Source organism: Lithobates pipiens, unplaced genomic scaffold (genome assembly GCF_037356315.1).
Source record: "Lithobates pipiens isolate NorthernLeopardFrog02 unplaced genomic scaffold, aLitPip1_a1.2 Scaffold_55, whole genome shotgun sequence".
NCBI lineage: Eukaryota > Metazoa > Chordata > Amphibia > Anura > Ranidae > Lithobates > Lithobates pipiens.
Window position 1 is genome coordinate 2,404,508 of NW_027507877.1, and position 24,790 is coordinate 2,429,297.

Consider the following 24,790-nt stretch of genomic DNA (forward strand, 5'->3'; position numbering starts at 1 on the left):
GAGGCCAAAGTAGGCCTGTTAGGTCGCAGTCGAAATTTAGTCCTATACAGTGACCAGAGGTATAAGGAGCTGCTCACTATGCTATTGAGAGGGGCTAAGTCCCTTGGACGGAGATTCTCCTGCCACAGGATTCCCGGGAGGAAATAAGGCCGCAAAGACTGAGTTTCAAATTGCAACCACGGTATACCAACCGTTGGAGCATGCCATTGAGCCGTCTGGGCCAACCTGCGCGCTAAATAATATAGCCATACATCCGGGAGTCCCAAGCCGCCCTGTAGAAGTGAACAATGCATTAGGTGTCTCCCCAGCCTGGGCCTCTTTCCCAGCCAGAGAAAAGTGTTAATATCGCGTTGTAGAGAGGTGAGGGCTTGGCGTGACACATAGATAGGGAGAGCCCTGAAGTAATATAATAGTTTCGGCAAAATAGACATTTTAACCGCTACAACCCTCCCTATCAAGGGGATGCGAAAAGTCGACCACAAACGTAGCCACCTCTGAACCATTGTAAAGGCCGGAGGATAGTTGGCGCTATAGATTTCTGGTAAGGAAGGAGCTAGATGGACCCCTAGGTATAAAATAGTGCTTTTAGAGAGAGAGAGACCAAAATATGAGCGCATATTAGAAACTTCTGCAGGGGTAAAGTTGATAGGAAGGGCAGCACACTTGGCTATATTCACCCCCAAGCCCGAAAGCTTGTGAAAGGTGCCCAAGAGCTCCAGAAGATTGGGAAGAGCTATCAAAGGATTGGGTAAAAACAAAAGGACATCGTCCGCGTAAAGGCTAAGCTTGTACTCCCCTTCCTCTTTCAAGTACCCCCCTATGTTCGGATTAGTAGTAATGGCTCTGGCGAGGGGCTCCAGAGCCAAGGCAAATATTAGTGGGGATAGGGGACAGCCCTGACGGGTGCCCCGACTTATAGGAAAAAATTCGGAGGAACTACCGGGGAGTTTGATCCTAGTATGGGGTCTATGATACAGTGCTTTAAAACCATTAATAAATTCGCCCCCAAAACCAAACCTGGCCAAAACCCGGTCTAGATAGGGCCAGAGGACACTGTCGAATGCTTTTTGGATATCCAACCCTAAAATCAGGACTTTACGGGAGAAAAGGTTCGCATCTTGAATGATATTCGTTGCCAAACGAATGTTATCAGTGATCTGCCTATTGGGGATAAAACCAGTCTGCTCCGGGCCCACAAGGGCACATACAATAGGGGCCAATCTATTTGCCAATATCTTTCCTAGGATTTTAATATCATTATTTAACACCGAGATGGGCCTAAAATTCTGGGGTAGGGAGTGGTCTTTATGGGGTTTGGGGATCAGGGTCATATTAGCATGCAATATCTCGTCAGGGAGAGCCTGTCCTTGTAGCGTCTGATTAATGAGTCTGGACAATTTAGGCCAGGATCTGTGACAATTTCTTGTAATACGTGGAGGTGTAGCCATCCAGGCCGGGGGCTGTAGAGGATTTGAGTGTCTTAATAGTGTCCAACACCTCCTGTTCGGTGCAGGGGGCGTTAAGTGCGGTCCGCTGTGAATCGGAGAGGGATGGAAGGGGGGAGTGAGTTCAGCCACTCATCTACATTGTCTGGCAGTGGTTGCGAGGGGGGAGGATAAAATCTCGGTAAAAGGATGAGAAAATTTTGAGTACTTCGTTAGGGTGTGAGACCAGAGTTACCCTTGTCATTTTTCAATTTATAAACATGAGTAGGTTGTAAAGATTGGTGTAATTTACGCGAGAACATCCTGGAAGCCGTGTTACTGTGTAGCAGAAATCTAGCTTTTGACCACCGAAGTGATTTCTCGGTACGTTCCGAGAGGATAGTGTCTAGTTCGGTACGCTTTTGATTAATCAAGAGAAGGACATCTGGGGAATGTGCCTGTACGTGGGACTGGTAGAGGGCTCGCAGTTCCCGTGTGAGGGCCTGGATCTTAGCATTACATTGTTTCTTCCTAGTGACTGCTATTTCAATTAAACGACCACGGAAAACCGCTTTATGAGCGGTCCAAAGAACCTGGGGTGAGATGTCCGGGGTGTCATTAATCGCGAAGTAGTCTGCTAGGTGGCTCTCAATCTGAGTATAGGTATTGGGGTCTGAGAGTAGGGAATCATTCAGACGCCAGGAGGCAAGAGAGGGGGAGAGGCCCACGTGGGAGGTATGAAAGGCCACAATCTGATGGTCAGACCATGGGCACGGGTGGATAGTAGTGTGTGAGGAATTGGCCAAAAGAACCGGGGAAGCAAAAATATAATCTAACCTAGCGTAGCTATCATGAGGGTGAGAGTAGTGTGTATATTCTCGAACTCCAATATTAAGGGCCCTCCAGGTGTCGATAAGCTGCAAACCATCCAATGCTTTAGAGAGAAATTTAGGGAAAACCCTAGCGCTATGTGGTGTTCGGCTCCTATCCTCCACGGGATTAGCCACTAAGTTGAAATCTCCACCCACTATCAGGTGGGGGGAGATGTATCTGTCGAGAGTACGTAGGAAAAGGTGATAGAAGGCACTCTGTGCATTATTAGGGGCGTACAGATTAGCAATCGTAACCTCCTTACCCTGCAATTTACCCTGAACAATTAAAAATCTGCTATCCTGATCTTTAAACACATGTGAGGGTTCAAATGGAACAGAATTACGAATATAAATTGCCACTCCTCTGGTCCTGGAATCAAACGTAGTAGTGTAATGTAATTTATATGACTTATCAAAAAATGTGGGGCAGGCCCCCGAGGAGAAGTGCGTCTCCTGTAGTAAGATGATATCCGCCCCGATACGTTTATAGTATCGGAAGGCTTTCCTCCGTTTGTGAGGGGAGTTAAAGCCTCTCGCATTATGTGAGATAACATGGAGACCCATATCAGCCAGTGTTCAACCGCAAAGGTGCGGGTGGTCCGCAGGGAGAATTGGGATTAAAATGGCTGAGTCCAGAACCAGAGGGGCTCGCATTAGCCAATATCAGGCCAAGTCTAGTACCTATGGGGCCGTCAGGAGGTCCGGTATGAAACGGAGATCCATCAGCCACGAGCTTATAGGCAAAGAAAACACATTCCGTCGTGAAGTCAGCAAAGCAAATAAACAAAAGCATAAAAAGAAAACTTAACACTCTATGGGGTCTGGTTGGAAAGTCCAGCCAGATCAAGAAAATTGTGTAATTACCAGGCCTTGCGGCCCAACTGCCACCTGCTACACACATGTCCCACAGTGGGTGAAGATCGTTAGTCTACTGGGAGACTACTCCGAGATGAGCGTGTCCAAATAGCCTGATACTCAGGTCTCTGGGACTAAGGATACGTGAGGAATGGTGTGCAGGTATGGAAGGGGGGAAGCGCAGCTACGAATGTCAGAGGGTGAGACACAGGGGAAGTAACGAAAAAACAAAGTCAATTTCTTCAGCCTCCCGGGACATGGAGAAAACAGATGATATAGTAGCCGAGCACTTGTTGAGCGTTAGAAAATGGGGACACTGGAAGATCCAAGGACAGACGAAGGGAGGATTTCTTAAGAGGTTACGGTCCGGAGGATCAGACCTCAAACGTCCGGTGGTGGCTGAAGTCTGCGAGACCTTCTGTCTCTTTGAGGTGATGGTGTAGCCCAAATAGGGGATGGTCGTGGGGTCGGTGGGTGACGGGGTGAACGTTGTCGTTCCAAGAGACCCAGCTTCACCAAAATATCTTTGCCTTCGGATATCGTAGAGGCAATGTAAGTAGAACCGTTATGAGGCACGATCAGTTTGAATGGGAAACCCCAGCGGTACCGTATGTGGGCAGACTGCAAGGAGGAGGTAATCTCCTTCATTTTCCCAAGGCGTCTTTCAGGACAGCACCTGAGAGATAGCGACTCCACCCTCCTCGTTAGGAAACACCTTCTTCCTCCAGACTTTAAAGGGAGGCGCCTCCCTACCACACATCAGTTTTTGTGTTTCCTCCGGCCCGGAGGGAACACCTTTTGGGAAGGAGTCTGTTTCTCTTAGGTGTTCCTGAGGGACTAGGCTTCTTTCCCTTTTTTTCCTCCTTTAGAGACCCGCTGTCCTCCCGACCTACCCACGCCTCGTCAGCGGTAGCAAGCGGGCTCCTCTTCCCCTCTTGTGCTCGGAGAGAGCCGAAGACTCGGTGGCCCGCACGTTCGTAGGCGCGGCGGCGCGCGTGTGCCGCCGCCATGTTTGTTTTCGGCGGTCACGCCGGAAGTGACAGAGCGGGTCATCGGGTCAGCTGAAACGTCGTTTCCGGCGTGGACGCAGGGGGGAGGAGGGAGGACAGGTGCTGGTGCCTATTTCCGCTTCCGGTCCGGTGCAGCTGCACGGCGTGACTCCGGAGGCGGCGTTTAGCCACAAGTGGATCTCTGCACAGCTGATTATGGAAGATTCAGCGTCTGCAGCGGTGGGGACAGGCACAGGCACCAGCAAAGCCCAGGTAAGAGGCAGCAGTTAAAGTCTGCCTTTCTTTTTCTATTTCCTGGCGTTTGGTCTCGCTCTCTCCTTTTTTTTCCCCCCTGGTGGCAAGGGGCCTGTCTGGGCACTAGAAGCTGACTGGTTTCTTCTCAGTGCACCTGTGTGGTGATCCCTATCAAAGCTGAGACTGGGTCTCACTAAGGGTTCCCTGGTTTTTTTCCCTTTTTTGTCTTTTTCTTCATAGGCTAAGAGCTCTGACCCAAAGAAAAGATGTCCTTCTTGCAGGGCCAAGCTGGGAGAAAATTGGAAGAAAACCTTATGCAGTCCCTGCATTACTTCTTTAGTTAAAGAGGAATCTGCCTCTGTATGTGAGGATCTGGTGGCCTCTGTAAAGAAGGAGCTGTACGCCACGATCCAGAATTTTCGTGACTCACTAGCAAACCCGGCTGCTAGTCAGCCTTCCACTGCAGAGTCTTCCCAGGGGTCTCTCTCAATCCCGGTGTTAGAATCTCTGCCTGAAGACCCTTCAGATAGGGAAAAGCAGTCCACTGCTCTTTCCGTTAAAGATTCGGAAGAGGAGTTGGAGGATTCTGAGGTAGCCCCCTCTAAATTCAAACTGTCCCTTGAAGAGGTCGATGGGCTCCTTAAAGCCATTCATGCTACGCTTGGTTTAAGTGAGGAGAAAAAGGAATTATCACTCCATGACCGCATGTATGCTGGGTTGGATGAGCCTAAGGGCCGAACATTCCCAGTTCATCCGGTCATCTCTGAGGCCATTAGGAAAGAATGGCAGGATCCAGAGAAAAAGCCCTTTTTCTCCAAAGCCCACAAAAGGCGTTTTCCTTTCGAGGAGGACTCTGCAGCAGTATGGAACAAGGTGCCCAGACTGGATGCCGCCTTTTCCCAGGTTTCAAGATCCACAGATCTGTCCTTTGAGGATATGGGAGTTTTGAAAGATCCGATGGACAAACGCATGGATCTTTTGCTCAAGAGATCATGGCAATCAGTTATGAGCAATTTAAAACCAGCAATGGCCACAACGTGTGTAGCCAGAAATTTAGAATACTGGATTAACCAGTTAAAGTCACATATAGCTGCAGATTCCCCTAAACAGGAAATCTTAGATTCTTTTCCTACCCTGATTACGGCAGTGGCCTATGTTGCAGATGCCTCAGCTGAGGCAATTAAGATATCGGCCAGGTCAGCAGCTCTAACTAATGCTGCAAGAAGAGCCTTATGGCTTAAAACCTGGCCGGGTGACTCTGCTTCAAAGAATAAGCTGTGTGGGTTACCCTTTTCAGGAGACTTGCTCTTCGGCTCTGACCTCGATAATATTCTTGACAGGACAGCCGATAAAAAGAGATCCTTTCCGGTCAAAAAGAAAAAGCAGGTACCAAAACGTCTTTTTCGACCTAAAAAAACTCAGGATCAGGACAGCAAGTTGCAAGGGAGAAGGAAAAGTTGGTCTGCCCCGAAGCCGAAGGGTAGAGGCGGAATTCTCTTCCGTCCTCCTACACAGGCCGAAAAATCGCAATGACTCGTCTCTGCGGGTGGGCGGAAGACTACAAGAATTTCTTCCGCAGTGGTCAGGGATAACTTCAAATCAGTTTATCCTGACCACTCTCGCGCAGGGTTACTCACTCGAGTTTGTCAACGACCCCCCAAAAAGGTTCCTGATTACCAACACCCCGCGGGATCCAGTAAGGGCCCTGGCCATGAAGTCCTCTCTAGAGGAACTGATGCAACAGGGCGTAGTAGTACAGGTACCCCTGCAAGAACAGCAGGAGGGGTTTTATTCCCATGTTTTCCTAGTAAAGAAACCGACAGGGAAGTTTCGGTTGATTCTCAACCTAAAACCTTTAAACGAGTCCATAAGGTACAGGAAGTTCAAAATGGACTCAATTTTTTCGGTCAGAAACCTGTTGACGCCAGGATGTTTTATGGCGTCAGTAGATTTAAAAGACGCATACCTACATGTTCCGATCTCTCCCCAGTCTCAGAAGTTTCTCAGGCTGGCGGTGAGGTTGGGGGGTATGGTTCATCATCTCCAGTTCAGGGCCCTACCCTTCAGCCTGTCATCATCTCCCCGAATTTTTACCAAAATAATGGCAGAAGCTTTAGCGCCACTGCGTCTTCAGGGAATCGCAGTTATTCCTTATTTAGACGATCTGCTGTTTTTCGCCCCATCCAGCGAGGAATTGCAGACCAATCTAGGCAAAGCTCGCAGCCATCTGGAGGCGTTGGGTTGGATTTTGAACCTCCAAAAGTCGTCCCTAAACCCATCTCAGGAGATTCGGTTTTTAGGGTTTCTAATAAATTCGGTGGAGCAAAAAATCTTCCTTCCCTTAGACAAAAAGGACAGGATTTCCGGTGCAGTGTCTTTATTACAGACCAGCCAAAATCTGACAGTAAGACAGGTTATGTCAGCTTTGGGGGTTCTGACTTCAGCAATGCCAGCAGTCCAGTGGGCAAGAATGCATTTCAGGTGTCTGCAGGCTTTCCTTCTAAAATCTTGGGATCACACAGTGGCATCCCTAGAGGCAAAGGTGAGAGTGTCAACCCAGGTAAAAAGGTCCCTATGGTGGTGGAAAAGACAGGAGGTCTTATCGGAAGGGTTAGTCTGGGCTTTTCCAGTCGGGAAAAGACTAACAACCGACGCCAGTTCCTGGGGGTGGGGAGCCCATCTAGGAACACGTTTCACTCAGGGGTCCTGGGCCAAAGAGGAGACAATAAGGTCCTCAAACTGGAGGGAGCTCAAGGCGATTGCCTTAGCTCTGGAGTTGTTTGTTCAGGAACTTCAGTCCCATCACGTCCAGGTCCTAACAGACAATGCCACGGCAGTGGCTTATTTAAACAGACAGGGGGGTACAAGAAGCAGGTCGCTTCAGGTACTGGCCATGGAGATTCTTCGGTGGGCGGAAAAACATTTGTTATCCCTATCAGCAGTCCACCTAAAAGGGGATCTAAACAGGGTAGCGGACTTCCTAAGCAGAAACGCTATTCGGGAAGCGGAATGGTCTCTAAACCCGGAGATATTCACAATGATTGCCGGAAAATGGGGTTTACCAGAGGTAGACCTGTTCGCCTCAAGGGTGAACGCCCAGGTTCCCCAGTTCTTTTCCCTGGACAGTCGCGATGGCTCGCTGGGCACAGATGCGCTAGCTTATCCATGGGAATTTCGTCTTTGTTATGCTTTTCCCCCATTTCAGTTAATCCCGTTAATTTTAAGAAAAATTCAGAGGGAGAAGGTGCCAGTTATTCTAATCACGCCCTTTTGGCCAAAAAGGGCTTGGTTTTCGACAGTTCTAGGCCTGGCAATCAAGCCTTGTTGGCGTCTGCCCCTGAGACACGATCTGTTGTTGCAGGGCCCAGTGAACCATCCAGGAGTGGCCAGCCCGGCCCTCACGGCCTGGTTTCTGAAAGGCAGCTCCTTAGGAGCAAGGGGTTTTCCAACCGTTTGATTTCGACCCTTTTAGCAAGTAGGAAAAGGGTTACGAGGGCCATTTATTCTAAGGTCTGGAAGCGTTGTAAAACTTGGTGTTTGTCAGCCGCCCAGGTGACAGGGAGCCTTGTCTCCATCTTGGAGTTTTTACAAGATGGAGCAGACAAGGGACTGGCAGTTAGTACCCTGAAGGTGCAGGTAGCAGCCCTGACAGTGTTCTTAGAAAAATCTGTGGCCTCAGATCCACTGGTGATCAGATTCTTTAGAGCTCTTAAAAGATCTAGGCCAGCTCCTGTTAAGGTTTTTCCTAGATGGGATTTGTCGGTAGTCCTACAGTCTCTAACAAAAGGGCCTTTTGAGCCTCTTGTGGAGGCTTCCCTTAGGTTTCTCACATTAAAAACCGTTTTTCTGATTGCCATTGTCTCTGCACGCAGGATCAGTGAGCTAAATGCTCTGTCAGTTAAAGAACCTTATCTTTCCATTTTTCCTGATAGAGTTATTCTTAGAACAGATGCAAAATTCTTACCGAAGGTAGCTTCAGTTCAGAACCGTATACAGGACATAGTACTGCCAACGTTTTGTGTTAGCCCCAAAGGAAATAAGGAGACTTCTTTCCATACTTTGGACGTCAGGAGGACTCTGCTGAGTTATTTAGAAAGGACGGAGTCCTTCAGGCGTTCAGATTCACTATTTGTACTCTTCTCAGGAAGAAAAAAGGGTTTTCAGGCTTCTAAAGTTACTTTAGCTAGATGGCTGAAATTAGCTATCCCGGAGGCATATTCCTAGGCAGGGTTATCTCCTCCAGCAAGAATTTGTGCACACTCAACCAGAGCTCTGGCGTCTACGTGGGCAGAGAGAGCTGGTGCCACCCCTGAGCAGATCTGCAAGGCGGCGACATGGTCGAGTTTTCACACATTTGTGAAACATTATAGACTGGATCTCACTTCTGCCAGCGATCAGGCGTTTGGCAGAAAGGTCCTGCAAGCTGTTGTCCCGCCCTAAGGGGTAAGTCTCTGTTATCCTCTCAGGTGCTGTCCTGAAAGACGCCTTGGGAAAGACCAAGTTAGACTTACCGGTAACTTGTTTTCCAGAAGTCTTTCAGGACAGCAAGCATCCCGCCCTATGGTATTATATTATGCTACGCTGTGACTAACGTATGTGTTTATGTGTTCCAGCCGGGGCCGGAGGTTCTCTTCTACAACTGATGTGTGGTAGGGAGGCGCCTCCCTTTAAAGTCTGGAGGAAGAAGGTGTTTCCTAACGAGGAGGGTGGAGTCGCTATCTCTCAGGTGCTGTCCTGAAAGACTTCTGGAAAACAAGTTACCGGTAAGTCTAACTTGGTCTTTCCTTCGCTTCTCTAGCGTTGCCGGTGAAATATCTGGGTAGATCTGGACAGAAGCTCCGTCCAGTTGGATCCGAGGCATGTTTCGTGAGGCACGAAGGATTTCCTCCTTTATAAGGTAGTCCTTGAGACACAATACGATATCTCTGGGCGGCTTTTCGGGAGGAGGTTTGGGTCTCAGAGCGCGATGTAAACGATCGCATGTAAAGGCTTCGGTAGGTTGGTTCGGAAGTAGGAGTTGAAACAGACGGACGATCGTGGCTGGGAGGTCTGTCACCGACTCGGGGATACCTCGCACACGAACGTTATTCCTCCTGTTGCGGTTGTCGAGGTCCTCCAAGTGGTTTTGAAGTTGAACGACCGTGTCACCGAGCAGCTCATGATCCCTTCGTAAGTCCGAATAGGCAAGGTGCAGTTCGTCGTGCTTAACTTCCAGGAGGTCTGTCCTATTGCCCAGGGCCGCCATTTCCTGAGAAATCAAGCTCGTGGATTTATGCAGCTCCGCTTGGAATTTCTTCGCCAGCTTATCATACATAGAGGACAAGCTGTCCTCCAAATCCGCTTTAGTGAGAGTGTCGCCCATACCTTGGAGTGGGCCCGCCGGACGCGAGGCTGTATCGGCCTTGGGGGAATGGGCGCCATCTTGGGACATGTCTGGTCCGTCCGAGGTCCGCAGAAGGTAGGCCGTAAGAGAGCGTTGAGCGGTCTTCCGCTTGCTTTTCTTAGATGTCGGCATGCACATGTGGTCCCGCAGGCGATTAATGTTATTTGTGGACCAAAAGTCGGGCCAAATCGTCCTGGGGAGTGATATCTTCTCCGCAGCCCCGGGAGCTCAGAGACCTAGCTGCTGCCTTGTTCCTCGCCGCGCATGCGCCCCCTTGATCTTTTTGTTTTGAAGCACATGATTAGAGCCTGAGGCTCTAATTGGCTTCAAAAAGTGTGGGCTCAGTGATATTTGCTAATGTCTTCCTGTTTCTTCTCCCGGACAATCAGGGAGTGGGTCCTGACTCCCAACTGGACAGGAGTCATAAGTCCTGAGTGGCTGGGAGGAAAAGCATCCGCTGGGACTTGGAAAGAGATGTGGGGCTGGCAAAGGAGTCTGGCAAGTGTGGGGGGTCGGTGTCTGGCTGTGTATTGCCCCCCAAAACATTATTGGGCACCAGCCACCACTGGCTACTACTATGATCACTGCTGGCTCCCTTCTCCCATGCCCAGAGGCTGTCCTCTTGCATTGTGATATTAAGAATGGCCACTCGGCACATTCATCATTTGGAGATCTCTTTGGCATTCTTGCAAAGCATTCTTTGGATGAGGCAGAGAGGTGGGGCAGTGACATCCTCCAATCAGACTATCAGAAAATGTAACCCCCTTGTAGGTCTGTACTTGCCCTACTGATGGGTGACACCTCCTATTAATGTTTGCATCTCGGCCAGCAAAAGTTTTGTATTGGGCTGTCGGCACCTACAAAGACTTGATGAATCCTGTTTTTTCTGTACAGTTAAGTCACATCCAAAGTAACCACTTTTGGCAGTCCGTGCTAATCCAACTGCCTTTTTTTTTTTTTTTTTTTTTTTTCGTTTGTATATGCTATTTGGTTACGGCACTAATACCTTAATAAAGACTCAATAGGGGTAGTACTAATTTAACCCTTTATTAGTGGACATATCTGTTTTTTTTTTTTTGTTTTTCCATTTTTCTTTCTTCTTCCCCCTTTTTTTTTTTTTTCTTAAACTAAGTCACATCCAAGTCTATAGTATGATATTGTGCAAACATTAAAAGGAGGGCAGGTAATGGCACAAACTTCAATGAAAATTGTGGTTTGTGTAAATGTATAGGAATAAAGTACAATTGGCTCTGATATCAACAAGATGAGATGACAGTCCACAGCCCTGCCCCCCACCCCAAAGCACCTTGTTCTCAAGAGACAAGTGTCTCCCCCCACAACCGTGGCCAGTGGTTGAGGGTCTGCTGGTGGGGGGCTTATGGAAATCTGGCAGCCTCCATTAACAAGGGGGGGCTAGATTCTACCCCCATGGGAATGAGTACATCTAGGGGATGCTTAAAGTTCAAGGGGATTTTTTTTTTATTTTTTTTTTTTTTAGCGATCTAAATGGAAAAAGAGACCGAAAATTTTGTGGGGGGGAAAAAATAATTTCTACTTTTTTGTTATAAGAAAAATCAAACTCCATTTTAGTCATACACTTAGGGCAAAATTTATTCAGCCACATGTCTTTAGTTAAAAAAAAAGTCTAAGCGTATATTTATTGGTTTGCGCAAAAGTTTTATAGCGTCTACAAACTAATGTACATTTTTTGGAATTCACACAGCTTTTAATTTGACTGCCTATCTCATTTCCTGAGGTGCTATAATGGCAGGGCAGTACAACCCCCCCCCCCCCCATGACCCCATTTTGGAAAGTAGACACCCCAAGCTATTAAGGCATGTTGAGTCCATGAAATTAATATTTTGCCACAAGTTGCAGGAATTTTACAATTTTGTCAAAGTTGTCACTAAATGATATATTGCTCACACATGCTATTGGCATAAGTCAAATTACACCCCAAAATTCTGCTGCTTCTCCCGAGTACGGGGATACCACATGTGGGGGAGTTTTTGGGAGCCTAGCCACATATGGGACCCCGAAAACCAAGCACTGCCTTCTGGATTTAAATATAAAACGCTACCAAAAAAAACTGTTAGCGATGGCAGGGATCAGGCCTGACTCTGCGATCGCTGCAGATATGTGTTTAGTGTTTTGTAAATGACAGTGATCGATCGATACTGCACTTGGGTGGGCTGGGCAGAGGGGCAAAACGCAGGTGCTAGCAGGTATCTGGGCTGATCCTGCTAACAATGTTTTTTTTGTTTTTTTGGAACCCTAAACTGCTGGGGATGCTAGTATAGATCTGATCAGATATTGATCTGTTCAGATTCTATACCACTACGGGAGGTTTATGCTTTGCTCATGGGTGTTAGCGGTACTGGCACTAACCTAGCGCTGCCTGGGGCGACGCAGACCCTGACCCTAAAACCTAATTGATATCACCCGCCGGGTGATCAGGGGGTTAAACCTTTATTGGGTAATAAATGGAGGGTGCCCTGATGCTATAAAAGGCAAACTAACCAGAGTCACCCATAACACTTTTTTTTTATACAGTGATCACTGGTGAAAGGGTTAACTAGGGGCAATCGGGGGGGTTCAAATTTTTTATTAGGTAGTATATGGGGGTCCCTGGCGCTATATAAAAACCTGACGGGGAACCTAAATAACTGGCTAACCAGGCTCACCAGTTGCACTTGTACAGTGATCGCTGGTGAAAGGGTTAACTAGGGGCAATCAGGGGGTTAAAACCATTATTGGGTAGTATATCGGGGGTACCTAGCGCTATAAAAACCTGGCGGTGAACCTAAAAAAATAACTAGCTACTTAGCGGCACCAGTGACACTAATGCAGCGATCAGAAAAACGATCGCTTAGTGACACTGGCAAAAGGGGGTGAAAGGGTTAACTCTATGAGCAATCAGGGGGGTTAAACCTTTATTGAGGGGGTGGTAGGGGGCTGCCCTGACACTTTTTACTGTCACAACTGACACTGAATGCAGTGATCAGTAAATAAATGATCACTGCAATCAATGACACTGTGACTGGCGGGGGTGATCGGGGGGGGGGGGGGGTTATTGTGTGCCTACATGTTGGTGTAGTGTTTGGTGCACTTACTTCACTGTTTTCCTCATAGTCCAGTCAAAAAGACCGCCCTGAGGAGAATGACATCACTTCCTCCCTGCCTGTGTTTACTATACACAGCGGGAGGAAGCTTCTCATTCACCAGGAGCGATCGAGAGGGGGTGGCCAGAAACCAACAGCCATTCCCTCATCCTGGATCGCTCCTGAAGCAAAACGGACCGCCGTATCCAGTGGGAGGGGGTCCGATCGGACCCACCCACCTGCTGGAAGGCAAGCGCGTGCCTGTATATACCATTCTGATGACTTACATTGGCATGCGGCGGTCCTTAAGTGGTTAAAGATCAAAATCTCTGCTCCTGAAAAAGTAAAAAATAAAAAAATAAAAAAAACTATTGATGCCCCCCAGGGCAGTACCCGGACCCCCATACCCCTTTTATGGCCAATTACTTGCATGTAAGCCTTCAATGTGGGCACATTAGATTTTTCCTGTTTGCTTGGCTCCCATAGACTTCAATGGGGTTCACCGTTCAGGTTAGAACATTTCCCCTGTACGGTAGTTCTGCTCCGAACCAGACGGGGTGTTTTTCCCATCCTTGGATAAGGGGCATGTCAGCGGTATCTGGAGGCCATGAAGTAAAGAAGTCCTCTGTGTATAAGTTGGCATTCCATTTGCCAATCTGCAATGATCCAGGAAAGAGCAGCCCATGCTCCCACACCTGTCAGTGCAGGATAATGGAGTACAGAGTGACCACCAATTTGCACAGGCAGGAGATGTGTGACAGGATAAAGCTTGAGGGGATCACACTCCCCGCTTGGGATGGACTGGCTGGAGCAGCTTTGCTCATAGTGAATAGAAGCCAATGCCTACTAGGAGAACAAACTCAGAGCTGCCGGACGACACGGCTTGGTGTCTTATTAGTAACCATGCTAACGGGTTTCAGGTGTGTATCCCCCTTTATCAAGTCTTGACAAAGGGGGGACACGCTCCTGAAATGCATTGTCGTCATGGTTACTATTACAACATTACATTTTTGTTCCCTTTGACATGAACTGAACTGAAGCACAGAAATGTCGGCTTTCTTGTGAATAAACTGACAACCTTATGTTTATGAAATGTTTATAAACTATATGCAGGCCTGTTTTTGAAAGATATCGGAGAAGTTTTATAAAAATCTCATTGATATTTCCATCGTTCTTTATCTCATTACATAATCTGATGCGTTTCTTTCAGAGGCTGAAAAAATCCGCAGACTAATCAAGAAGTATGCTGCACGTGTTCCTTCCTATGACACATGTATGATGAATGAATTGCTAGACATAGCAAAGAAAAATGTGGAGAGCAACATGGGGGAGATCCAAGCCAAAATCCAACAATGTGTTTGGAGGAGTAACAAGAGGGAGACGTGCCCGACATAACGGGCAATGCCCACCACTTTGGATGAAATCTGTAGAGGACCATTAAGAAAAACTAAAAGTTGTTTTCAAAGATTTGTCAGTGGAATCCTGAGGATTTTGACCATCCTAAATAATTCAGCAAAGTTGTATAAATGAATGTTTGAATGTGACCAAGGACCACTAGATATACTTTTTCTGTCTGTGATTGTAAGATGGACATCTTAGGTTCTGACACTGGTGGTTGGGGGTTATCATGCATATCCAGGGCAGCCACCAGAAATGTTGGGGTCCCTTACACAGCTTTAGGCCTGACCCCCCCCCTCGAGCCTCACCACCAACATTCCCAAGGGTCCTGCCCACTGGCCGTCCCACCAAGTCCTTCAGTGCCTCAGCCCTTCTCACACCCGTACGCTCTGAGCCCCCTTCTCACACCCGTACGCTCTGAGCCCCCTTCTCACACCCGTACGCTCTGAGCCCCCTTCTCACACCCGTACGCTCTGAGCCCCCTTCTCACACCCGTACGCTCTGAGCCCCCTTCTCACACCCGTACGCTCCTAGCATCACTCACGTGTATATATGACAAGCGCATACACAGACATGTACACAGTCACACAGCCCCCCTGCACAACAGCCCTTACTTGTAAGGCGTCTCCAGTCCCAGCTCTTGTTTCCATATGCAGAGGCGTGCACATGCAGGGTATGGCCAGAGGTGGCAGCAAAGAGCCCAATGTCTGCTCATGCCAGAGCAGCAGCCTTCCAACTCGTACACATAGAGGAGCGTCCACAGAGCTCCTCTGCACCCGCCCCGCCTTCTCACATCCAGACGCTGGGGCCCCTTACAAGTGTATGGGCTGTACCCTCCTGATGGCGGCCCTGTGCATATCCACCTATTTTCCTTTAAACTTTGGTAAGGGGTTCCAATGATTATCTAAATGTTTTTCAATATTTAAAAATCACGTTTTTGTATATGGCAACAAAATTGTTAATTTGTTATAATACCATGTTTGTCGTCTTTGTGTACATAGGATAGGAATGTATGTTGGAGGTTTGTGCTGTAATATGTCTGGCTGGGGGGGCATTTTGGTTAAACTGAAAGGGTTTTGCAACAACTTCTAAAACTTTTACTGTCCCAATGGAGTTTTGGCCCTGGAATGCATCTTTTGGGATTACTTAACCACTTCAGCCCTGGAAGGATTTACCCCCTTCCTGACCAGAGCACCTTTTGCGGTTTGGCACCGCGTCACTTTAACTGACAATTGCGCAGTCATGTGACATTCTACCCAGACAAAACTGACGTCCACTTTTTTTTTTTTTTTTTTCCACCACACAAATAGAGCTTTCTTTTGGTGGTAATTGATCACCGCCTAGTTTGTGTGTGTGTTTTTTTTTTTTTTTTTTTTTTTGCACTATAAACACGAGCAACAATTGTTAAACCCATTTTTTTTTTTTTTTTGCTATATCCCTAAAATATATAACCAATTTGTTCCTCGGTTTCCTCATGGGCTGCTATGTGTTCTACATATTTTTGTTAAAAATCACAATAGGCGTATATTGATTGGTTTGAGCAAAGGTTGGTGTCTACAAGATGGGGGGGGGGGGGGGGGGGGGATAGTTCTGTCATTTTTATTAGGGTTTTTTTTTGGGGGGGGGGGGGGGGGGCATTGTCATTTATACAGTGATAAGTGCTATAAAAATGCATTGATTTACTGTGTAAATGGCAGTGAAGGGGTTAACCACTAAGGGGCAATAAAGGGGGTTAAGTGTCCTAGGGAGTCATCCTAGCTGGGGGGAGGGGCTGCAACACACAACAGTGATCACTACTCCCGCTGAGAGTACTGATCTCTGTCCTGTCACTAGGCACAATGGGGAAATGCTTTTTTTACAAAAGCATCTCCCCGTTCTACCTTTCTGTGACACTATCATGGGCACCCGGCAGACATGGGGGTCTGTGGGACGCTCGGCCACATGCTGCCAGCAGTGGCACTTAAAGGTGACATACCTGTATGCCTTTTGCCCACCAGCGCCATTCTGCCAACGTATCTGTGTGTGGTGTGCTGGTCAGGAAGCGGTTAATTTAAAAGCTCCTTGGCTGCTTTTGTTTTTATGAGTTTGATGTAATGGCTTAAACTAGAATGTTAAAGTGGCTGTAAAGGAATAGTAAACCCTCCATGTTTGTTCACCATTTTATATGCATTAAGGTAAAAGTTTGTACTGCAGTACCCCCCCCCCCCCACATGTTTTTTTTTTTTTAATTAAACTCTGGCACATTTTTAGTCCAGCCACTGTCTTGGGTCCTCATTGGATAGATTGATAGAAACCGGAACCATTGGCTCTTGCTTTCAATAAAATCAGATGACATGGGAGCTGGGACGGGGGCGAGTCCTGCTGTCAATGGATGCAGCAGGACTCGATACCACCACAGAGGTGCCCGCATGGAAATTGGATCTCTGTGGGGGCACCCAATGAAGACGGGCTAGGAGCGCTGCCAAGGGCCTTCCAAAAAGGAAGATCAGGTACACCCCGTACAAAACCCTTGCACAGAGGAGGCAAGTGTGACATTTATGTTCTTTGTAAAGTGTGTGGGGGTGTTTTTTTTTTTTTTTTTAAACTTTAGCTGCTCTGTGCTTCAGTATTGCACAGAGCAACCACTTACCACCTCGTCTGGGGTCCCTTATCACTGCTGCCCACTCTTCTCTCTTCTGAGTGTCCTCATAGCAAGCTGTTTCATGATCCTAAGCTGGGTTGTGTGCACCCATAGACAGTGTGGCTTATCCGTGCCCTCTCCTCACATGATTCTAATAGCTGCATAAGGAGCCAATGGTTCCCACTGTTGCAACTGTGTGAAATGGGATAGAAGCAATACTGAAGATGGGCACAGTGCTAAAGCAAGAGCCACCAGGCATTTAAGAGGGGCTGGGGGAGCTGATCATGGGGTTTTATTTTTTACCTTCATGCACATAATGCCTTAAAGTGATTCTTAAGACCAATTATTTTACTTTAAGTTGGAATTCAAGTGACTCTTTCCTCCCATGCTCCAAAAAAAAAATCTTTTCACTTAGATGGGTATGAAAAAGGTGCCCATTACTGTTCCCTTTATCTGCACACAAAATATATATTCAAATGTACTAAAATAAACCTGAACTGAGATGAAGAAACAATATTTTGAGGGGCCATGTGTTCTGGTTGCCAAAGCCAATGGCCATCTAAGTGAGCAGATTTGGTTCTAAATGGCTCCAAACTGCTACTAATCCCCACTCACAGCAAAAAACATTGCCTGCACTTATGGGAGGGAGTTGATGGGATGAGAGGGAGATGCATGGTCCTAAAGGAAGCGGAAGGTCAGACCTCAGTAAAAGACGTTTCTGCTTAGTGGGAGAGCCTCTAAATGGTGCAGATCTGTATATCTGGCTCAATGCCAGAAAGCAGCTCCGATCTCAGAATTCTGAAAGGAACCAAGAATCAGAGTCTACTATACACAGCAAATAAAGAGACCTGGAACAGTTTCCTAGACTGTAACAAAGTATTGCACTCACTTGTATTTGTGCCCAGACTTGCCACTAAAGTGAGCAGCCTTCCAAGTAATTAATCATTGGCATCGCTACCTGAATCCATGGAGGAGGCTTTTTATTGTACTGGTTCCCAAGCTGGTTAACCTGCAGGATTGTGCTTCATATCGGCCAATCTACCTTCTGAATGTCAATACAAATGTTTTTGCTAAGATTTTGGCCAGTCTCCTCTCTAAAGAGATTGATTTGCTATGTTTACCTAACAGGGCTTAGGCTGGGCAAGGGCATCCTCTGCCTCTCCCCCCCCTTCTCAGCCAATAGGATTGCTTCTCTATTCAGCCAACCAGGTGACCAGTCTCAGGACCTGCTTCATGATTGGGTGGAGAATCAAAGAAAATATTGACTATTAACTTGCTATTGTCACACAACTCGGTGGTCTAGGGGTATAGTGCACTGTGCCCCGAGCCCACCCCCCCCTTTTTTTTTTTTTTAAGCCAACTGGAGCCTCTGGCTCTAATCCATGTGTGTCTAAAAAAACAAAACAAACACGCCTCATTAGAATCCATGTGCCTAGCGCCCCACATGTAGATTAGGGGGGCAGCGCCCCTGTGTGAGGGACTGGAGCATGCATTTGTGGGCAAGCATGGGCAGATGGGGGACTTTGCTTAATTTTATTTAAAAAATAAAAATAAAATACACTGGCTCTTTTATTATTTTTTATCAACTTTATTGCTGACTGCATGCAAAATTAACATTTCAAAGTCCACCATACATGTGCAAGGTTTTTCCTACTCCTAACTACTAGCTTGTGCTGCCCCAGCATACCTGCAAAGGTGAAGTCAGAGCACTTGCCTCAGCTTGTCTGTATGCTGGAACATGTGCACGAGCATTAGATGTGCAGGACTGAACATCAGCTGAACTGCTCTCATGACACCCAGCACTTACTAACACACCCTGGTGTATTTCAAAGAACTTATTAGGCCAATTGTCTTCTAAAAGAAGAGAAGATTAGCAAGTCTACTTATGCAAACAATAAAAAGGACAAAAACATTACTCAGAGATATGGGTAATCATCTACAGTATTCTGACTATCAATAACTGAATTTATTTTACCTACCAACAGTATATAAAGACACTTCTACCCTGTTATTACAGTCCCACTTGTATCCCACTGGCCTTTAAATGATGAACAAAAAAAAAAATACATTGGCCAGCAATGTTGGGGCCCTTGAAGAAAGCCCAACCGTTCCCAGCAGACAACAGAATAACTTGGCAATCTCAGTCTCTCACCACGCCCAGAGCGCTCTCTTCTAGGTCTCCAGACATTTGCTCTTACTCAGTTCAAGCCCGCAGACAGTGATATGAGTTCCTATGATTTCTCTCTTTCAATCCTGCTGAGACAGTCCACGTTTTCCTTCCTTACCAGTGGTGGGAATGCTCTGTAGCGCAATCTGATCTCACCAGGTAACCAAATCACACTTTACACCTTCCCAGGGAGAAAGTTCCCATCTTTGAGGCAAGGTCCTGTGCAATGAATAGACACTCTGTGGTCTCAATTCATTGTGGTCAGCAGTCCAGTCCTTTCATTTATGCCAGTAGTACAGTCTTTTTTTTTTTTCTCCTCACACCATCTCATTTAACACCTCTATACCCCTCTCAGCAGACTACAGCCACTCTTCTCCTTGCTTTGTTTCAGCATCCAATCACTGCCCTTCCAGGACTGACCCAGTTCCAGCCAAGAGGGCTGCCCTTGCACTGGAGACACTCATTAGAAGAGCACTGCAAAGTGTTTTTCTTAAAGATGGCTGCTGCCCTTCTGTATTAATGAATATTCAGTTTAACCCTGTCCACACTGCAGAAGGATAATACAGCAGCAACAAAGGAAGAAGTTTTGCAGCAGCTATTGGTTATATTACAAGTTACAAACATACCCAATGCCAGTTACAATTATACTGCGAGCACACCTGAATATTATCCTGACGGACTAAAAGGCATGAGTGTCAGACAGGTGGCAACCGGATGACACCCTAGCCTTGGCACTGCTGTCATTCTTTATGGTGGGATGGGAACATTAATGGGGGGTGAGGACATTATTGGGGGGACTAAAGAAAGTAATTGGGTCATTGAGGACAGTAATTAGGGTCACTTAGGACAATATTGGGGTGACTAAGGACAGTATTAGGGCAATAATTGGTTCACTGAGAACTAAAACGTGGGGAGAACCTCACTGATGTGCTAGCCTGCTTAGTGCCTTATTGGGGTGTGACACCAACCCTAGTGATGTCACTGATTTTGATTTATTCATCACCCACTTGGGGACATCAACCATTAAATGAACTTTAACTGCTGACAAATAGGGATGAGCCCAATGTTTGAGTCGAACATTGGGTGTTCGCCTGTTTGCAAAACAGCGAACAATATGCGGTGTTTGCAGCAAATTCAAAAGTTGTCAGAACACTGTTAAAGTCCATAGGACACTAACATGAAAAATCAAAAGTGCTCATTTTAAAGGCTTATATGCAAGTTATTGCCATAAAAAAGTTTTGGGGACCCAAGTCCTGCCCCAGGGGACATGTATCAATGCATTTTTTTTAAAAATATCATTCCTGGTGGGTGTCTATAGTATGCCTGTAAAGTGGCGCATTTTTCCTGTGTTTAGAACAATACCACAGCAAAATGACATTTCTAAAGGAAAAAGGTCATTTTAAACTGATTGTGGCTGTGATGAATTTTCAGGTCTCGGTAATAGAGATACAGATAATTGAAGAAAAAAAAGAGCATGGGATTCCCCCCAGTCCATTACCATGCCCTTTGCATCTGGTATGAATATTAAGGGGAACCTCAAATCAAAATGTAAAAGAAAATTGTGTGGGGGTCCCGCTAATATCCCTACCAGTCACTTCAGGTCCGATATGAAAATTAAGGGGAATCCTGCAACAAGTAAAAAAAAAATTCTTAGAGGACCCCCCCCCCACAAAACCAATTCCAGACCCTTATCTGATCACACAACCTGGCAGGCTGCAGGAAAACAGGTGGGATGGGAGACCGCCCCCCTCCTGAACCATACCAGGCCACATGCCCTCTACATGGGGAGGGTGCTTTGGGGTAGCCCCCCAAAGCACCATATCCCCACGTTGATGGTGGACAATGGCCTCATCCCCACAACCCTTGCCGGTGGTTGTGGGGGTCTGTGGGTAGGGGGCTTATCGGAATATGGAAGCCCCTTTAACAAGGGGACCCCAGATCCCGGCCTCCCCCCGTGTTTTATTAAAAAATAAAAAATAAAAAAAAGTCCCATGGTGTAAATTCACACTGCCTGGCGAAGAAGAGGGGGCGATGCCACTCGGTAACGTCACTGGGTGGCCCCGTCCTCAGTTATAAAAGAGCTGTCACAGCAAAGAAACGTCATATGGCGGAAGCCTCCCATGGATGTGGGCTGGTTGCGACTTTTTTTTTTCTTTTTCGGTCCGTTGGGCAGTGTGAACTTACACCAAGGGATATTTTTATCTTTTAATAAAGGTCTTGTCCCAAGCTGTCTCTTGTCTTTTTTCACCATTTTGACACTTTTCTGTGAAATGGTAGGGGAACATTTCTACCCTGTTACCAATTCACACAGAGGGGAGGCTGGGATCTGGGGGTCTCCTTGTTAAAGGGGGCTTCCAGATTCCGATAAGCCCCGTGCCCACAGACCCCCACAACCAGTGGGCAAGGGTTGTAGGGATGAGGCCCTTGTCCCCATCAACATGGGGACAAGGTACTTTGGGGGGCTAGCCCGAGGCACCCTCCCCATGTTGAGGGCATGTGGCCTGGTATAGTCCAGGAGGAGGGGCGCTTTCTTATCCCCCCTATTTTCCTGCAGCCTGCCAGGTTGCATCCTCGGATAAGGGTCTGGGAAGGATTTTGGGGGGACCCCTATGCCATTTTTTTTTTTAAAAATGGGTGCAGGGTTTCCCTTAGAATCCATACCAGACCTGAAGAGCCTGATATGGATTTTAGGGGACCCCCACACAATATGTTTTTTAATTTGTTTTTTTTTTAATGAGTTTATCTGTATTGCCGAGACCCGACAATTCATTACAGCCACAGTTTTAAATGACATTTTTTCCTTTAGAAATGTAATTTTGCTGTGGTATTGTTCTAAACACAAGAAAAATGTTCCATTTTACAGGCATACTATAGACACCCCCCAGGCACGATATACTGAGGATGGTATCCCAGGTAACGGAGGTTATCTGGAGATTGGTTATGGGGCACTGCGGCAAGTGGGTGTCTCTGAGTCAGCTTGTCGGCTTGAGGCCGTATAATTCACTTGAGAAATTCCGCTCTGTCATATTGTAATACATATGGTGTATGGTGGACCTGCAAAGACCAACGCTAGGGGGGATTAATGGTTTCATTAACAGATGTCTTTTGGTTAATTGTTCATGTTAATTGTTATATATATTTAGGTTTGTTAATAAAGTTAAGGCTGCTACGGCTGTAAAGGTAGGTCCTTGCTCTGTTAGGTGCTCGATTTCCCTCTTCCTATCTTTCCTAGGCCGTGGTCTGGATGTACTTGGGAGTCCCATTCACCGGTGAGATAACCAAAACTCATACACGAGATGTATGTGAATAATGATTACATTTTAATGTTTTGAATACAACAGGTTATATGCTGAGACAATTGGGGTGGCATCCTGTGGAGTAGCCAATCAGGGACCCCCTCGTAGCTATACGCCAAACTTTTCCTAGTAACAGGTTTGTTGACAGAACAAGCAGGATAAGCAGAAATCATCTTCATGGCAAAGCTCATCATTAACCTTCACACGAGATAAGAATTAGACTACAATATTCATCAACATTTTGTTGGTAGCCTGTGACCCAGACGTTATATGTCACAGACGCAGTTAAAGGAATGTGTTCTAACTGCATATCTGGCTTTCTTTGCACAAACTCTCGCGGCCAAGGGCATTCTAAGAAAACAGCATATTTCCCAGATAGCGAGCATCTATGTCTTAGTAGTTAGAATTCTAGCTTGGTCATACAAAGTTTAAAGATGGAATACAGTATAACAAAATGGAGACCTGATAATCCTTATAACGGCCTGTTTACTCCAGAAGTTGTTTGGCTCTCATTTCAATGATGGTGGACGGAGGTTGGAGTATTAGGCTTGGTGGCATTCACAAGGTACATCTGTTATACAATAGTCATGCCTGGAACACTCAAACATAGGCCTATGTTTACCATGCAGTCCCGACAGAAGCTCCAAGAATCCAGATGACCACCCAGGTCCATGAGACATGGGAGTCAGAGCCACCTAATGTGTGCTGCACAAGGTGGTTTCCTCTCACCATCAGGGGAAACTCTTTTTTCCTCCATCACCATCCACTCAAGAGCTGACCAGATTTGCACCACTAAACACATAACTCTATTTACTCCCAAGTATTGGCTGAACTTTTCACTTTACTCTATTAGGTTATCACAGTCAGAGATAGATGTAGGTACCCATTAGGATCAAGGACTTGGTTCATGGGCAAGCCAGGATCATCATGAATAGATAGTAAGGATGTAGTCAGAAGCCAAGCTGGAGTCATAGATGAGGAGCAGAAGAAGCGTAGTCAGGCAGCAGGCTGAGGTCATTACCAGGAAGACAGCAGAGCGTAGTTAGAGGCAAGCCAAAGTCAAAGTATAGAATCCACAAAACAAGGTCAGGAGCAGGCCGAGTCAGCAACAGGAAAACAGCAATAGCAAGATCAGGAACACAGTAAACACAGGTCACATTCCCAGGATTGGGCGTGCATGCCAAGGTGCCCTGGTGCACACAGATGCTCCGATGTCTCAGTGCATGTTGGTTACTTACCCCGAGCTCGTCTGTATGCTGGAGAATGTTCGAGCGCTTTAGCTGTGCAGGAATGAGCATCAGCTGAATGTGTTTCCTGACACCCAGCACTTACTGACACATCCTGGTATATTTCAAAAGACTTATTAGGCCAAGTGTAATCTAAATGAAGAGAAGATTAGCGAGTCTACTACAATCTACAATCAATAAGACAATAACATTACTCTGAGAGATATGATTAAACACAAACAGTATTCTATCTGTAACTAAAAACTGAATTGCTTTTACCTAGCAACAGTATATAAAGACACTCCTAACCTGTTATTACAGTCCACAATTTATCCCACTGGTCAGTAAATGATGAAAACAAAAAACATTGGCTGGGAATGTTGGGGCCCTTGAAGAAAGCCCAACCATTTTTAGCAGATAACAGATTGTCTTGGCAATGATAGTCTCTCACCAGACCCAGAGCGCCCTCTTCTGGGGCTCCAGACATGTGCTCTTATTCAGTTCAAGTCCGCAGACAGGGATAGGAGTTGCTATGAGTTCTCTCTTTCAGTCCTGCAGAGACAGTCCCTCTTTTCCATACTTACCAGTGGTGGGAATGCTCTGTAGTGCAGTCTGATCTCACCAGGCATCCAAATCACACTTCACACCTTCCCAGGAAGAATGTTCCCATCTCTGGGGCAAGGTCCTGTGTGATGAGCAATCTGTCTGATGTCTCAACTGATTGTGGTCAGCAGTCCAGTCTCTTCATTCAACTCTTTTTCTCACCCCATCTCATTTAAGACTGTCCTCTCTCTTCCCCTCAGCAGGCTGCAGGCCATCTTCCCTTTGTTTTGTTGCAGCAGCCAATCACTGTCCTTCCAGGACTGACTCAGTTCCAGCCAAGAAGGCTGCCCCTGCACTGGAGACACTCATTAGAAGAGAACTACAAAGTGCCCTCCTTCAATATGGCTGCTGCACTTCTGCATTATTCAATATTCAGTTTAACCCTGTCCACACTGCAGAAGGATAATACAGCAGCAACAAAGGAAGAGGTTTTCCAGCAGTTATCAGCTATATTACAAGGTACAAACATACCCCATGCCAGTTACAGTTATACTGTGAGCACATCTGAACAGTATCCTGACATAGTCTATAAGGGTGTTCTTACCATGAGTGCCAGAAAGGTATTTGATTCAGTGGCGTGGCTATGGGGGTGCACCCAGAT

At 46.6% G+C, this 24,790-nt stretch overlaps 1 protein-coding gene across 1 annotated transcript in view; it reads left to right on the forward strand.

The window, feature by feature from the left end:
• Nucleotides 1–15,249, forward strand: part of LOC143957714 (cytosolic phospholipase A2 gamma-like) — a 121,259-nt gene extending 106,010 nt beyond the window's left edge. Inside the window, exon 19 of the mRNA XM_077467408.1 lies at nt 14,090–15,249. Coding sequence (XP_077323534.1) covers nt 14,090–14,274 — 185 coding nt within the window. The 3' untranslated portion in view covers nt 14,275–15,249. The remainder of the gene's footprint in view (nt 1–14,089) is intronic.
• The last annotated feature ends 9,541 nt before the right edge of the window (nt 15,250–24,790 follow it).